This window comes from Apium graveolens, chromosome 9 (assembly GCF_009905375.1).
Source record: "Apium graveolens cultivar Ventura chromosome 9, ASM990537v1, whole genome shotgun sequence".
Lineage (NCBI taxonomy): Eukaryota > Viridiplantae > Streptophyta > Magnoliopsida > Apiales > Apiaceae > Apium > Apium graveolens.
The window spans coordinates 264,094,119-264,111,972 of NC_133655.1; the positions used below are offsets into that span (position 1 = coordinate 264,094,119).

Below are 17,854 nucleotides of genomic sequence, written 5' to 3' on the forward strand. Positions count from 1 at the left end.
TTTAACCTAGGAAATATTTTGTTAATGTGTTCGACTGTCCGAAATAATCATGAAACGACCTAACACCATCCCAACTAGGGGTGTACACGGTTTGGCCAACCCGACCAATCCAAACCGAACCGACCCTATTTCGGCCGAACCAAACCGATTTTTTTCAACCCGATATATAGTTGGGTTGAAAAAATGTCAACCCGATTTAATTGGGTTGGATATGGTTTTCGATAATTTTAAACCAATCCAACCCAACCCGATTAAAATTTATATGTACATGCTAATAAGTTAATCCAAAATAATGTTTAGGCCATTTACATAGATCCATATATCTCTAACTCTAAATGTAACTTATAACCTCCGTGTTCATAGTTTATTTCGTAACAACAATAGATGTTTGATTAGTGTTATATTTTTTGCATTTATGATTCATTCCAATATATAAAGCATAAGTAATATTATTAGTACTTTTGATGTTGAAAATTAGATGTTTAAGACTATTCAATATGGAGGATTGTAATATTGTTTTGAACTATTTTCAAGTGTTTTAAACTTTAAAACCTTATGTTTTATTATAATTTTTTATATTAATTTTGTATATTTAATAAACCGATCAAACCGATCCAAACCGAACCAAACCGAAGTATACAAATTGGTTTGGGTTACAAATTTAAACGGTTTGGGTTGGGTTGAAATTTTAAAAACCCGAATTAATTGGGTTGGGTTGCTAAATTCTCCCAACCCGCCCAACCCGATCCGTGTACACCCCTAATCCCAACCTTCTGGTTAAGTCGGAGCCTACGTTTGAAATCAAACAGGAATTTTAAAATAAATAATATTACACGTATAAAATTGTATATAAAAATTATGTAAAATAATATAACAAATAAAGTGAGGTCTTTTAATTGATATTATTTATCCGATGAAGGGGGGCTCATTTCAATCATAACTCATATGTGATTTTGTGAAACATTTTATACCCAATTTTGTCATTTTTCTTTTGAAATAATAAGCCCTGAAATCCGATTTCTTTGCAGAAGGATAATGTGATAAATTTGGGTTTAATAATTTAGCAATTGTTTGTGTAGAAGAAAGAAGCGGCGTTGATGTACGTGGTCGGGACGCGCTTCTTAAGCCAACTAATCCACGTACTTGGGGTTTTTTTTAAATAAGTAATAGAAAAGATAATACGTATATGTTTTTCTTGGTCTTTTTTTCACCTAAATGCGTAACTTTCCAATAATTGATAATATATATATATTTCTTTTACAGCAAGCATTAGCTAGAGCCTTCATTCAATCAAATTCTTGTCAGCAATGACAAGATGAGTAACACGAATGGGGCATTCCTCCATCCAGGGTAGATAACTTTTTGGAGTGGAATGTACCACCACCTTATTGCACGTTCTATTACAAAAATTGAAAGAACAATGATCAAAAATCAAAATGACCCGCTGGAACTTGGATGTCATTTACCAAAATCTAAATAGAGATAGCCGGAACCCAAAATCTTAGAACGAACAAGAGATAAATCAGTTAATCACGTGAGCTATCTCATTATGCTTGTTTTACTGGAATTGAGCAGAGCGGAAACCTGCATCAAAAACATAATTTGAACCGAAACAAATTGCTTAAGCTTCAGTTTGAACTCATTATTTTGTAAAACATATTCAAATGGATCACTTAGTGACATTGATGGAATTAAATTTAAATTATAGTATAATTAATGGTCAAGCAAAAGGCCTTGCTGAATTCTCTGTCAATACTTTAAATAAAGTGTTTAACAGTTCATTTGTACGACATAATTGTAGTCTCATTAAACTCAACAAGTGGATTAGTTACGGAGTCTGCATATAAAACTCTCGAAATAATTGATAGCTGAGTTTCTAATCAGTTATTTTGATTTCAGCATTGCATAAAGTCGTATCAGTACAGTACATATATAAGTTCACCAAACTTCAGACCCTGGAACAGGCATACACAATCTCTTAGCAGTTCCTTTAGCATAAGATGCTTTTTTTAGTTGAACACGGCTATCTCTATCTGATGCATATAAATCTGATGAAAAACATTGTAGGATAAGATGCAGAACCTCTCGAAACGGTAGTTCTGTAAATGAAACAGTAGCATCCAATTGAAACAGTCCTGTGCAAACCACACTTACAGATTGCCGTCCAGATTTCCAGGTTCTGTATAACATTGAAGAATAAGATGCAGAACCATTCAAAATGCTAGTTCAGCACAAACTACACTTACTGTTTCACTACCAAATTCCTGCAGTCTACGATTACCGATTCGTGGTGAATATCATTGTAAGAAAATGATTGTTCAATAAAATTTTCTGTAAACATAGCATTGCAAAAGACACAGGTACTTTTGAGCCGTTGTCATGGTTGAAATTCTTCTTCGAGGCCACTCTTATTAATTTGACAATTTTACTGCAGCAGATGAAATTTATAGTCGAGGAGCATGCTTTGTTTCTGTCCCCTGCAGTAGATGAAAAGCATCATTGTATCAGAGAAGCTGAAAAGTGAAAAGATACTTATGTATCAACTCATAAATAGTTAATTGTAATGTTAAACATAGTTTCAGGAAGATGACAGATATATGCATACGCACATATATAGAGTCTAGCTCCAGTGAGAACCGGTTTAGATTAAGAACTAGTGAGGACCAACTTTAGATAAGAACTGGTGACAGATGATTTGAAAACTTGAAACTGATGATTCTGTGACTGTAAGTGGTGATTTTTACTCAACTCGTGCTTACCGAGGTTGCTCCAAATCACACTCTTTCCCATATTTCTCATTATAAGGACTTCTCGCAAGTACATATTTATACACACGTATGTACACATGAAGAAAATTACAAGGGAGTCTAATAATTATTTAAGAAAATTCAAAAAACTAATTTATATTTGGAAATGAATAAACTTTTGTATATTTTAGAAGCCAGGAAGATTTGGAATCTAGAGGAAAAATTGCAGGTCATAAATATAAAACATGAACCTTATATGGTTCTGCATCGGCTTAGGTTTCTGTGAAGAATCAAACAGGACCCACAGTGAAGTGGACATTTCAGAGAAGGAAAAGAAAGAACGGGAGAAAGGAAAATGCAATTGACTAAGGCTGACTTAAAGGGCAAAAAGAGAATTACACTATGAGGATATAAATAGAATGAGATAGAGTTGAGAAAAGGCATGAAATATATTGTGGAGAAAATAGAATAGCAGGAGGCGACCTCTTCCTCGAATTGGGGCTTATTGTAACCTAATTCAGTAAATCGTCTATCATTACAGTACAATAGAGTGTCACTTGGTTGTTCTAGTGTCTATTGTGTGAGTGTGAGTTTGAATATTTAATTTGTCACAAAGTGGTATCAGAGCTGTTCGACAATGGGGCCTCCAGCAGGAACACAAAGATCGGAAGGGATTGATGAACAATGGGCTGTGATACATACGAAAATAAGAGGGACAGTGGCGGAGGAAGTAGCAGCAGCCATTAAAGGGGCGGTAGCAGCGATGGAACAAGCATTAACCAGTCGATTGGTGGGTAGTGTGGGGGAAACCATACATAGCCAGGACATAAAAATGGAGGAGGCAAATGCTCGATTGGAGGGAAGAATAAATAGATCGAGAGAGCAACAAGAGAAACTGATAGCGATGTTGAAGGATGACCAGGTGAGGTTTCAAGCGGAGATACGAGCAACGTTGAAGGAGTTAGGGGGGACGAATAAGGCACTGATGAAACACCTGGAGGTACCTTTAAACGCAAGTATGGTGACTGATGTGGAAAAGTATGGGGAAACAGTTACAGGGGAGAACAGCAGCCATAGCAAGGGTGTAGTATTTGGGGATGGAAACTATGGAGGCAGGGGTCAGGTGGAGGTCTAGGTGGAGGAGTGGGTTTGGGTTATCCCGTAGGAGGTGGAGGAACAAATTGGAGGTTTAAGAAATTGGACATGCCTCTTTTTGATGGAATAAATCCAAATGGGTGGATCTTAAGAGCGGAAAGGTATTTTCAGTTTTATCGTTTGACTGAGGAAGATAAAATTGAGGCAGTTGTTGTAGCATTAGAGGGAGAAGCATTATTGTGGTTTTAATGGGAACACAGATGGAGGCCAATTCAAAACTGGGAGGAGATGAAAGCGATGATTAGACGCCAGTTCCGTTCAACCGCTACAGGTACGCTACATGAACAATGGTTGGCTCATAAACAAACAGGGAGTGTAGTAGATTATCGTAAAAATTTTATTGAATTATTGGCGCCTTTGGAACGAGTTCCAGAAGAGATAGCAAAAGGACAATTTCTGAATGGGTTAAAAGAAGAAGTTAAAGTGGAGGTTCGATTGTTGGGTCCAAAAAACTTGGATAATGCTATGGATTTAGCGTTAATGGTAGAAGATAAATTAAGAGTGGGGAACGGTAAAAAGGAGTTTAATAGGAGTGGAACAACGACCAGTGGTAGAGGAAGTTTTAGCCAGAGTACACCATTTTTCTCTGCACATGGGAGTTCGTCGAACTACTCAATGGGGTCAAGATCACTAGGAGGGCAGTCTGCATATAGTCAATCTGTGGTGTCAACTGGGGGAAGTGGACAGGTGAGAAGATTAAGTGATAAGGAGTTACAGTTCAAACGAGAAAAAGGATTGTGCTACCGTTGCGATGACAAGTGGTCCGTGGGGCATAGATGCAAGCGAAAGGAGCTCAGCGTATTACTCACTTGTGAAGGTGATGACGAGGAACCAGAGTTAAGTCCACATAGTCAAATGTCGGAGGATCCTAGTGAGGTATGCCCAAACTCTCCTCAGCCCGAGATCTCTTTAAATTCCGTTATGGGCATTACGAGCCCGAAAACGTTGAAATTGATGGGGCAAATTAAGGAGAAAGACGTAGTGATCATGATTGACCCTGGGGCGACCCACAATTTTATTTCGAAAGAAGCAGTGGCAAGTTTAGGAATTCAAGTTACACCCTCCCAAGAGTTTGGGGTATCATTGGGTACAGGAGATGCAGTGCAAGGGAGGGGAATTTGCAGGTCGGTAGTATTAGAGGTGCAAGGAATGGTAATCGTGGAGAATTTTCTGCCCTTGGAATTTGGAAATTCAGATGTCATACTTGGTATTCAATGGCCGGAAAAATTGGGAACCATGACCACGAATTGGAAAACTCAAACTCTACGATTTCAATTGGGCACAGAGATGGTCACGTTAAAGGGGGATCCAGCACCGACACGAAGTGGTATATCGCTAAAAGCCATGATCAGGCAACTAAAAAAGGACAGGGGTATTTAGTTGAATTTAATTTTCTAGAAACACCATCCATCAGGGAAGAGAACAGAGAAAGAAAAACAGATTGCCCGACATTTTTGAAGCCAGTATTGGAGGAATATAATCAGATTTTTGCATTACCTACAGGTCTGCCTCCCAAACGTAGTCACGACCATGCCATAGTGTTGAAGGAAGGAACTAATCCAGTTAATGTTCGCCCTTACCGGTACCCCCAGGTGCAGAAAAATGAGATAGAGAAATTGATTTGGGACATGCTCAAGGCTGAAATTATCAGGCTATCAACTAGCCCATTTTCGAGCCCAGTCTTGTTGGTTAAAAAAAAGGACGGTTCTTGGAGGTTTTGTATCGACTACAGGGCCCTGAACAAGGTAACAGTGCCGGATAAATTCCCTATTCCAGTGATCGATGAATTATTGGATGAGTTGTAGGGGGCAGTGGTGTTTACGAAGCTGGACTTAAAATCTGGATATCACCAAATACGTATGAAGGACGAGGACGTTCCGAAAACTGCGTTTAAAACACACGAAGGACACTATGAATTTTTGGTGTTACCCTTCGGATTAACGAACGGTCCAGCCACATTTCAAGCGCTAATGAATGAGATTTTCAGGCCTTATCTGCGAAAGTTTGTCTTAGTGTTTTTCGATGACATTCTCATTTACAGTCACAGCCAAGAAGATCATGTGCAACATGTGAGAACAGTCCTACAACGGTTGAAGCAACACCAACTATACATCAACAAAAAAAATGTGAATTTGGCAAGAGGAAGGTAGCTTATTTGGGGCATATTATTTCAGAGGCAGGGGTAACCGTGGATGCGTCCAAGATACAATCAATGCAGGAATGGTCTCTCCCCAAATCCATTAAAGAACTCCGGGGATTCTTGGGACTCACTGGATACTACCGAAAATTCATACAAAATTATGCCAAGTTAGCAGCCCCACTTACTGAGCAATTAAAGGACAATTATCATTGGACCGAGGAAGCCACGATCTCGTTTCAAACTCTTAAACATGCAATGACAAAGGCTCCCATATTGTCATTACCAGATTTTAGTCAAAAATTTGTTATCGAAACCGATGCATCAGGTTTAGGTGTGGGGGATGTGCTTTTACAAAACAATCACCCAATTGAGTATTTCAGCAAACTACTAGGACCTAAGACCCGACTAAAATCCATCTACGAAAAAGAATTGATGGTTATTGTCTTTGCGGTTCAAAAATGGCGGCACTATCTTATGGGGCGTAAATTTGTGGTGAGAACAAATCAACAAAGTCTTCGTTTCTTGTTTGAGCAAAGGGAAATAGGCCTTGAATATCAAATCTGGGTATTTAAGTTAATGGGGTTCAGTTTTGACATTCAATATAAACCAGGAGCTGCTAATAAGGTAGCGGACGCACTCTCTCGGGAGTATGTCAATCAAACGAAATTGACAGCATTAATCTCCTCTTGTGGCGCTCGCTGGGCAGATTTTATCCCCCATATCAACAAGATCCTTTCATTAAACAATTACATGAGGACATTAATCGTGGCGCACCAGTCCCAAAAGGGTATGTGATGGATCAGGGCATACTTCGGTATAAAGGGCGCTTGGTCATTCCAGCAAAATCAAAGCTAGTGCAGCAACTATTAAAGGAGTATCATGATAGCACTCTGGGAGGCCATGCGGGTGATTTTAAAACGTATCAGCGGTTGGCCCAAGAATGGTATTGGCCGGGTATGAGGAGGCAAATTCAGCAATATGTGAGTGCTTGTGTGACATGCCAGCAAAACAAATCATCCTCTTTAAGCCCAGCAGGTTTGTTACAGCCGTTACCTATTCCGTCCAAGGTATGGGAAGATATATCCTTAGACTTTGTGGATGGATTGCCCAAGTCCCAAGGGGTAGATACTGTATTGGTTGTTGTCGATCGGCTATCAAAGTATGCGCATTTCATTGACATCAAGCACCCCTACACTGCACAATCAGTTGCTAATGTGTTTATTAAGGAAGCACCACGGGATACCAGCATCCATTGTCTCTGATAGAGATCGTGTGTTTCTCAGCATCTTTTGGCGTGAACTATTTCAAGCACAAGGCACTAAACTGCACAGGAGTTCAGCGTACCATCCACAATCCGACGGCCAAACTGAAATTGTGAACAAAATCATGGAAAATTACTTGAGGTGTTTTATTAACGGTCAACCAAATTCTTGGGCAAAATGGTTGCCTTGGCTGGAGTACTGGTACAACACATCCTTCCAGACTTCCATTAATTTAACTCCGTTCAAAGTGGTGTATGGCAGAGATCCGCCCCCTTTGTTACGTTTTGAAAAAGGTAGCACTGCTGTAGCAACATTGGAAGAGCAATTACTGGAAAAAGATGTGATTTTAGATGATATCAAGGCTAATTTGTTGAAGGCTCAGCATCGAATGAAGAAGTATGCGGATGCCCACAGAAGGGAAGTGGAATTTCAGGTGGGCGAACCGGTGTATTTAAAAATACAACCATATAGGCAAAAGTCATTGGCACGAAGAGTTTGTGAAAAGCTGGCAGCACGTTTCTATGGGCCTTTTCCTATTATAGAGCGCATTGGTCCAGTAGCTTACCGTTTGGATTTGCCACCATCGTGCAAACTCCACAATGTGTTCCACGTGTCGCAGCTGAAGAGAGCAATTGGTCAGCAACCCCACTCCCCAACTATACCTCCTCAACTTACGACAAATTTAATTTTAGAGGTGGAACCAGCTGCCCTATTAGGCACCAGACTTGCAGCAGACAGTAGTGGAAGAACAGAGGTGCTAATTCAATGGGTGGGCATGGAAGATTGGGAAGCTACCTGGGAGGACTATGAGCAGATTCATGATCTCTTCCCTGCATTTCACCTTGAGGACAAGGTGAAGGTTTGGGCCCGGGGTAATGTGAAAAATCAAACAGGACCCACAGTGAAGTGGACATTTCACGGAAGGAAAGGAAAGAACAGGAGAAAGGAAAATGCAATTGACCAAGGCTGACTTAAAGGGCAAAAAGAGAATTACACTATGAGGGTATAAATAGAATGAGATAGGGTTGAGAAAAGGCATGAAATATATTGTGGAGAAAATAGAATAGCAGGAGGCGACCTCTTCCTCGAATTGGGGCTTATTGTAACCTAATTCAGTAAATCGTCTATCATTACAGTACAATAGAGTGTCACTTGGTTGTTCTAGTGTCTATTGTGTGAGTTTGAATATTTAATTTGTCACAGTTTTACTCGCCATAACCATAATTACAAGAAATTCACACTGGGCCCAACGGCCCAACAAAATAGCAAGCAGCAGCAAACAATAATTAATTGATCAATTTTATCTACATAAAGAAACCAGAAAATGTTTGTAACATTCTTTACAGGTACACATGAAAGTTTGCACCGACTGTCAATATCCCATATAATGGTAATGAAGAGGCGTATGAATCGTTGATACTCGATATACCAGTAAATTGCAAAATTCAGTCAGTATTACTTGTAATTAACCTAGAGGTTATAATCTGTGTACGGTAGATTACTCACCAGAGGAATCTCGTTCATAGCATGTTCTGCTAAGTAAGGACAGGGCTCGAAGAACTTGCCATAAACCTTTGACCAATCCTCCAATCTTGAGCAGATGTATCTCGACCCAACAAAATTGGCCCAGAAAATGATCCCTCCTCTGATGAGATAGTTAGCCTGTAAGCATTGGGGCAAAACAACTATACAGTGTTACCAAAATAAGGGAAACAAACCTATATGCAGGAAAAACCCTTCCCAAAACTGAAGCAATATCAAGATCTGATGCTCGAACTGCAACTCCTTCTGCGAGGATACGGCAGGCCTCATTTACAACAGGAAAGAACAGCATTTCCACTATTTCTCCAGCAGACAGCCTTGACAACTGTGAAAATGCATTTGTAAGAGAGAACATTAGGCACTAATTTGAATTATTTAAATCTGGACTTGAATGTAAACAAAAAAAAAAAAGGAGAGAGATGCAACTGTAACTAAAAACAAAACACACTATGATTAAATAAAAGCTTTAATTAGCAAAAAAAAAGCTTTAGTTTAAAAAACGATGATAATACCGGGTTGGTGAGCTGCTTAAACTTAATACAGGCATCATGAACAGCAGTTTGGCTCATAAATGTGAACATAATTCTTGATTATACACTTAAGCAATATAAGCGTCGACAAATTATGAGTAAATGACCATTTCTAAGAAACACCCCAAAGGTTTAGTTAGAATAAAAAAATTACTAACATGCAATAAATTAAATCTAGGAAGGGAAGTGAGACCTTGGGATCAACAATAACTTGAGATCTTCTTCTTGCTTTCTCGACAAACTTCACTATTTCTGGATCTGGGCTAGCCTTGCGCTTTTCATCATAAAGATAGAAACCTTTACGAGTAGATTGACCTGTGTCAAGTCAACAAAAAATCAATGAGTGAAAGGTAACTTTATTGTCTTCTGAAGGAGGAAAACTGGAAAAGCTAATTAACTACCAATATTTGCTAGCCCCTGAAACTCAAAGTAACATCATCTGTTGCATACAATTTGCTCGATTAGACTTACCTTCGCGTCTATCCTCTAGCATGATGGGAATCAAATATGATTTATAGACTCTTTCTGGGAACTTTTCAATGTATTGGGAACCACTGGCAATAGCAACTCGAAAGCCCACTAGATCGGCCAATCTGTATTAGTAAGGGTGCAACAAAGAAGGAAATCAAAATTTACTAATTCAAAAGGTTAAAATACAGAACCGTCTAGAACTATTATGTAGATTTATATATCGAAACAATATATTGTTGCAGAAATTACTTTGTCTACCTCTTTTTTTTGCTAAATCTTAAGCCTCTACATATAATATACTCCTTCTGTTCTTAAAACAATAGTCGTTTTGACTTTTTGCACACATATTGGTGTGTAAAACTATAGTCATACTTAATACTGAAATTATAATTTTTCTAATCAACATCTTAAAATCCAAACTTTTATTTGATGTACAAATGAAAAAATGATATTAAGCATGGCTATTTATTATTTACGCCTCAATGTAATGTCAAAGTTCAGTGACTATAACTTGGGAACGGAGGAGGGAGTATTAAGTTTAAGCTATATATTTCGTAATTGATTAATTTTGGATAATATTCCAGTTCATTACTGTTAATAAATGATCGAAATACATTAACTATAACTGTATTCAAACATGCAGCATTCACCTAAATGGGCCCATCGGCATTCCAAAATTTGTGATAGCCTGATCAATCTGGTAAATATCTGCACCACGTTCGACGAGCAGTGTGGCTGCTTGGGAGAAAGGAAAGAACATGCGATTTACTGCAAAACCAGTGCAGTTCCCAACGACCACAGCTGTTTTTCTTATCTTCTTTGAAACATCCAGCAAGTCCACAAGCACTTGAAGGGATGTCCTTTCTGTACGTATAATCTCCAGGAGAGGCATAAACTGAGCAGGACTGAAACAGAATGTCATATCAGTGATGAATTAAAATAGGAAGATAGTTAGATTAAAATATTACCTAAAAAAGTGGGCCCCAAGAATCCGATTTTGGGATTTGGTTTTTTCTCCAATTCTATCTAAGTTAATAGAAGAAGTATTACTGGAAAAGATGCAATGCTGAGGGCAATACTTTTCGAGATCAGCAAAAACTTTTTGTTTTAAAGTGACATCTTCCAGAACAGCCTGCCATCAGATGAAGAAGTTAGATATACTTTCTGGTTCAGTGAACGATACCAAAGGAAACACCAGCATGCCATAAGTATTGGACGTGACAATATGGGATGGGGCAATTTCAATTATATTTTCGGCGAGGACGTATCAAGTTATGATGTTATCACTCTTTCCCGAACAAATCAAAGAAAGAAGAAAGTGAAGATAACAAAAAAATAATGTTAAAATAAAATTTTCTCCACAGGAACATGCATATTAAAATACACAGACGCATAAGTTTAAAACATTAAATAAAAGACATAAAAAAACAAGCATTAAGTCTAAACAAGAATTCTAATCTAGAAAGAGAACAAACAGCATTTAAGAAATAATAACAAAAAAAACTAATGCAGTTAGCCATTGCTTCTTGACCCAAACTAAGAGCATGTACATAGTCCAATCTTTTTCAGGGTGGTCGGGCCTACTCTGGCCTATGAGAATGTCCACCACAGATACCATAATGTTCAACTCATAAATTTTTAAACATCTCATCAGATGTTAGAAAAAGGACAGTTTTTCTCATGATATTGTGTTATAGAATTCATGAAAAAGACTGTCCCGATCTTCAAAGTTTCAACTGAGACTTATATAACTTATAATTGTTCTCTGTATCTAAATTTGTTTGTCATGTAGATTTAAATTGAAGAAAATATTAAAAGACATTTTTTTCTGGAGCGTACCTCTATGACCAAGTCCACATCTTTGAAGCTGTCATAATCAAGAACACCCTTTAGCTGAGATAAAACTGTCTCCAATTTATCTTTAGTTATTTTGCCTTTTTTAGCATGACTTTGGAGATTGGCTGAAGTAAGAAAACATTTTATTTCTTTACGACAGGAAAGCATATCATTTCTGTATAACATTACCCCAGAATATTTTTACTAATTCTACCCCCTACAATATTATACTAACCTTTAACTCTGTCAAGCCCAGCTGATAGTAAATGGCGATCAACTTCTTTAAGGATTACATGGTAATTACCCAGAAGAAACACTGTTGCAATTCCAGAGCCCATCAAACCCCCGCCAAAAATAGCAACCTTATTTATTTTCCGCGGTGACAGTCCCATATCAGTGACGCCAGGAATCTGCAGTTAATTCTATTAAATAAATAGATCAAGGATATCTTCTAAAGTAATGCAACAGTTTCAGAACTGCCAAAGTTACACTACTATCTTAATTTTAAAGTTTGGATTGTGGGTGCAAACTTGAAGCTTTTATTACATTACACATCCAGGATTGCAGAAACATTGAACAACCATGCAAGTGAATTAAATAGTTAGTTAAAACAATACAAATTTAGATTATCAAAGTTACAAAAAAGCTGGACACTATTGCACAAGTTATGCAATAACCAAGTGTGTGGTCAGCATCCAAAACTTGCTTCCTTGTGTTAGACTTGTAACCAGATTTAAAACTGATTAAAACAACAAAATCCAAGGAGGTTTTATTTGGTTCAAAACATTAATGTGTCTAACAACATAGTAGGGAAATGTTCCCTATAGAATTTAGGAAAATATTTTGTAGGGAAAGATCATTCGACCGATTACATAGTTTGGATGATTTATAATGGTATATTTGTTTTTTTTGCCAAGTGATGGTATATTTGTTCGATGGACAGATTAAAATGTCACAAAGATCAAGATGATATCCATTTACTATAAAATTCCTATGCCTAGGGAACCATGGTGCTTTGAAACATGACATTGACACTACGGTATACCTTCAATGTTGCTCGCTGAGCAAAGAAAAAGTGGACTAAAGCCTTGCAAGTGTCCGATTGTCGAAGTTGTAGCAAAGCCTCTGCTTCCTGCCAATATTAGGATTTAGCTTAGTTTTATTTGACATTCCATTTGAGCAGTAAACAGAAATGTAAATGGAACATTTATACACACCTTCCACAGTCCGGAACGAGGACCAGCAACTATACCCTCTTCAATGACATCAATGCAAACCAACGGGTGTGTCAAATTTGGAGTTTGTTCCCGTGCTTGGGATCTGGCTAAGTTAAGGATTATCCTAGCTTCTGCCAAGGGCTCTAATCTGTCATTTTTGTAAAGACTAACAACCCACGGTCTCCTGTAATCCAATATATCCAAGGCCCAGTGTCGGGCTATACTTAGCAATTTATCACTAGGAGCTATGGCATCCACCAGGCCGAACTTCAAAGCATCCTTCCCACTTAATCTCTTTGACATCTTTTAGAGGGTGAAGAGAGTAATGAACTATGCTTTAACATAATAGTTGTATTGGAGCAGAGTAATTAAAAGAGTACCAAATTGATTGCATACCATAATCATCTCAAGGGCCTTAGGAAGACCCACTAGCCGTGGAAGACGTTGTGTTCCTGAGGCAAGACAGTTCATGAGATTGTGCAACAGTTAAAGACCTCAAAGTGCTTTCTATTTGGTCTCTACTACAATAGTATTACTTAGTAGAGTAGGGAATCTTCATCCCCTGGGCCTGATGTGTGCAATAATGAAGTATTTACACATTTTTGTAGTATACCAGTTACGGATATTTTTTTATTTCTGTTTTCTATTTGAACAAATTCTTAAACAAAAAATATATTCAAGTTTTTGTAGACACAACTTCACAAAAAGAAGGAAGGGTTTGTACATGTCATTAAACTGTACGTACATTTTAAAAGCAGCTATTCTCTCAAGTCCCACTAATTCTGAAAGTAAATTGTGAAGGTCGTGTCAATCTAGATATTTTTATGCTTGAACATTATTTTTTTAGGTGAAATATAGTAACCATACATTTCAAATTTCAATGTATAAAATTATCATTGAGTTGCTACTTTTTTAGAAAAATGCATCCATGTAAATTTATGAACTCATGGAATTATAAAATATCAAGGAAAAGAGTAATTGCATTGTATTGATAGAAGCCATGACAACATAAGCATGAAGCACACAAACACCACCTCCAAGTCCGGGAAGGATTCCATACTGAAGTTCAGTCAAGCCTAGTAGTGCTGAAGAAGTTGATATACGGGCGTGGCAAGCCTGAGGGATCAACAAAGAAGTGTTACAGTCTGAGCTCATAGAGGAATAAGAAGTTAACATATATGTACAAAATGCACTGAAGTACATACCAGAGCAATTTCTAATCCACCACCAAATGCAGGTCCATCAATAGCAGCTACGATAGGTTTTCTAGCAGCTAAAACAAGGTGAACCTGTTTTAAATGGTTATTGCAGAAGCAGTCACTTAAAAAAGACTAAAATTGACATACCTTCCAATGTGTCGGTTGCAAAGTCAATGGACAGAAAACCAAGTTCAGCGTGCGCTGTTGTGATTTCAAAGTTTACATGTTACTATGTTAGACAGAACAAATTGCATTAATTTAAAACATAATATAACATATTAATGACTACCCTTTTTTCCTTGGCTTTTTCCGAAAGTTGTCACGTCGGCGCCTGCTGAGAACTTGCTTTGTGAACCTGCTCAATCAACTTACATATCAGCCGTTTTTAGAACTGCAACTATCTACAAAAGCAAAATGAATGAAGCATCACTGTTTACCGATTATAACGAGTGCTTTTATATCATCATGTTGTACAGCTTCCTCGATGCTCTTCTTCAAGGAAAGAAGTACTGAAATTTAAAATTGATGTTGTTAATTCCTTATACAGTGTAAAAGAAGCCTATTCTCCAAAGTATTCTTATTAACTACCACTTACAACTTACAAGAGTTAGCTGGTGTCTGAAAATTTTAAAGTGCATTATGTGTTGGGAGCATACATTTAATGGTCCACTCGATTGGAATGAATAAAATTTCACTGAGTATGGAATGAAATTTGTACTATTTTGGGAATAATGATCATAATTTACATCACAAACCTCGTATCAAACTTAAATTTCGATTTTTCCCACTCTTCCCTCTTAAATCCCCTCTTTTGCATTTCTCATTGTGTTCATGTTTTTTCATTCCATTACTTCCAACCAGACAAAGTTACAAGGCCAGAGAGTGGCACTTTGACCTCTTTAAAATATGATTATTCCTTTATACTTAACATTTCTACTAACTAATTCTTGATCCAAGTAAAAATTATAGCCAAACAAGTGCTTTAGTCTAATCTGATGATAACAAGAACTGGCAAGAGGTGATGTTTATGCATCTCTAGGCATAATACAATTTTATTTTTATTAACAAGTGTATCTCAATATATTCAACACATAAAATAGTGATAGATACCATCAACAGAGACCAAATTAAGAGGTGGATTGGTGATGGTGATGATGCCAACTCCGTCAGCTCCGACTTCCAAAACTGTCTTTTTAATCGTCTTCTCCATCGTCTAATATTATAAGTTAGTGCTTTTTTTTTCTTTTGAAGAGTCGGTTTTATAAGCTGATGTTTTGTATGATCGTTTTTTTTACGAGATTCCTAAAATATTAGTACATGAAGATTCTGCGGCCACTTCAGACAAATGTTGTCAGGCAAGGTGGGCCGGCCCTAGTTGAGAGTTAGAGGGGGTACGTCTGGGCCAAATATCCGGAATTTGAAGAAAAGAAATAATTTCAAATTTTGTATTATTATTTTATTCGGTTTATGATATCTACTTTTTTTATTTTAAATTATTGAAAGTGTAGAATTTTTTTTTAATTTAGAATCATTGTTATTACGAATTTTGCATTATTATTCTGTTTTACTTCTTTTTGGGTTAAATCGTTGAAATGATAGAAAATTCTAATCAATTTAGAATACATATTTATCGTTGATTATAAAATATTTCTTTATTTTAAATCTAACGGCTATGATCAATTTGTTTAAAAATCTAACGGTCCATATTAAATTGTAACGTCCTCAAACTCGGGGTTGGGAATGAGGACCCACGACAGCAAAATCATTACTAAAATATAACAACATAAATAAAATAAACCTTGAAAAACTAAAAGTATCTACACATGAAAAGTACGAGACAAGATCACAACTAACGATCAGAAATTATTATTATTATATAACCCTTTATTAAATTATTCAAAACACGAACCCGACTTGGAATCGCCAGATAACCTAAATGTATCTGATTTCCAACTTTTACATCTCAGCCAAACTACCAACACTTCCTCACACCATCTTCTCCCTGATATGGCACCTGGAATCTAACTGTACAGAAAGGACCGCTAGGAACACTTTTAAGAGTGGTGCGCCTAAATCTTGTCATCTTCTTGCTTAATTTCAAGGTTGGATTAATGCAAACAGATGAGTTAGAAGGCTCAGCAAGTAACTAATATAAACAATTCTAGTTATCAAAAGAATATGTGATAGTAACTTATTAAAATTTGAAATGATCCTCGAGATAAGGGTTTAAGGAATCAAGGTTAAAATCCTGGACAACTCAACTTTAGGAAGAAGTAACAAGAATATCGAGCAGGTTCTAACAAAATTCAGAAAGCTTCAATTAACATGTTTTCATTTTCAAATCAAAATTCATTATAAAAATAGTGCTTAGAGCACAATTAAACATTTTACTTTCTCTTTTATCAAACTTAGAGCCCTCGATTGGAATATCCATCTTTTAAACATAATACGGGTGATCAGCCCGTACTGACCTACATCCGGTCATAAGGTACCTATGGCATTATTCCAGCCTATAATGTTGGACTAGCCCCGCCAGTCTCTTATGTGATTGGACCAGTCCCGCTAGCCTTTTACGTCCTTATCCAATTTTTAGAAATTCATTGAAAACCTCAAACATAGTACTTTTAAACTTAACTCATTTTCAAATATTACCAGTCTTTTGAATCATGTGGACTCTTTTAAGTTGAAAATTATTCTTAGTTTCATTTCAAGAGTTCAGGTAGAATAAACAAAAGTATACAAAATAAAGCGTAAGTTAGGGAAATGATCAAGGTTAAACATATGTATTATCAATATTACCAATCAAGGTTATTTCAAGGAAGGAAAGTCAACAAAACGTAAGTACTATCAATGTGAGGATCTAGGTTAACAAGGTGTTGATTAGGAAAGCGATTCATCGAGAAGTATAGGGAAAGAGGGTACTTCAGGGAACACGATATCAATTTGAAACAGGGTCAACGTATTTGAAAAAAATGAACCAATATCAAAGTTTATCAACAAGATCCAATAACATTATTATTATGGTCATTCTCATTATCAATTCATAACATATACATTCTATGTGATCATTTCACAAGAAAAGGCAGAGTTACTTGCCTTAAGAGCTTTCCTTTTTCACACAGATTGAGTTACTGTCACCTAAAACTTCCTTCCATTTCCTAGTTTAAACGCCTTCGCTTTCCAAATCTACAATATCAAACAGATCCTAGTTAGGAACCTTGCCAACAATCGACGTTTCTCTAAGATGTCTAATCCTTACCCCATTCGCGTTACTTAAACCAACTCATACTTATATATATATATATATCAACATTGAACACATAACACAAAGCCACATACTTTCATATATACCTCATATTCCCATTATTCTCATTCTGACTCATTCGATCAATTCAAACAATTACTTACATACTTGCTTATAGATACCATACATTACCCTTATCACTTAACTCTTAATTACAAGACAATCTACACACAATCGCAGTAGCATATGTACCAAAAGTTTACTAGCCCAATAGCGTGTGTGTGTAACGTGTTGTGTGTGTATTTTGTTGAGTATGTGTCTGTATATCGACATTTTGTGTTTGTGTTTTTATTGGGAAACGGAGGTGAAGCCGCCACCGATGATGGTGGTGGTGGTGCTGTGATGTTGTGAGACAAGGAAAAAGAAAAGTAAGGCGAGAGAGAGAGAGATGTGGAGAAAGAGACCGGAAAATTTCCGATTTGATTTTGGAAAAATGGCTAGGGCGAAAAGA

At 37.0% G+C, this 17,854-nt stretch overlaps 1 protein-coding gene across 5 annotated transcripts; it reads right to left on the bottom strand.

Annotated features, from left to right (window-relative positions):
• Nucleotides 1–1,330: 1,330 nt before the first annotated feature.
• LOC141682805 (glyoxysomal fatty acid beta-oxidation multifunctional protein MFP-a-like) lies at nucleotides 1,331–15,373 on the bottom strand. Of its 5 annotated transcripts, XR_012559958.1 has the most exons (20): nucleotides 15,210–15,373; nucleotides 14,537–14,608; nucleotides 14,389–14,454; nucleotides 14,247–14,300; nucleotides 14,106–14,173; nucleotides 13,935–14,016; nucleotides 13,297–13,352; nucleotides 12,901–13,203; nucleotides 12,729–12,815; nucleotides 11,919–12,093; nucleotides 11,687–11,808; nucleotides 10,816–10,979; nucleotides 10,498–10,752; nucleotides 9,848–9,969; nucleotides 9,570–9,691; nucleotides 9,023–9,171; nucleotides 8,811–8,949; nucleotides 2,247–2,477; nucleotides 2,083–2,179; nucleotides 1,331–1,584 (listed from the first exon to the last, which is right to left on the bottom strand). XR_012559958.1 is itself a non-coding variant. In XM_074487498.1 (18 exons), the coding sequence occupies exons 1-18, from the start codon at nucleotides 15,307–15,309 to the stop codon at nucleotides 2,445–2,447; spliced, it is 2,169 nt and encodes a 722-aa protein (XP_074343599.1). In that variant the 5' UTR covers nucleotides 15,310–15,373; the 3' UTR covers nucleotides 1,826–2,444. The 5 variants fall into 5 exon arrangements, 1 of the variants encoding a protein (XP_074343599.1); XR_012559955.1 differs by having other exon boundaries at nucleotides 1,332–1,584; nucleotides 2,083–2,477; XR_012559957.1 differs by lacking the exon at nucleotides 1,331–1,584 and having other exon boundaries at nucleotides 1,826–2,179.
• Between the last annotated feature and the right edge of the window lie 2,481 nt (nucleotides 15,374–17,854).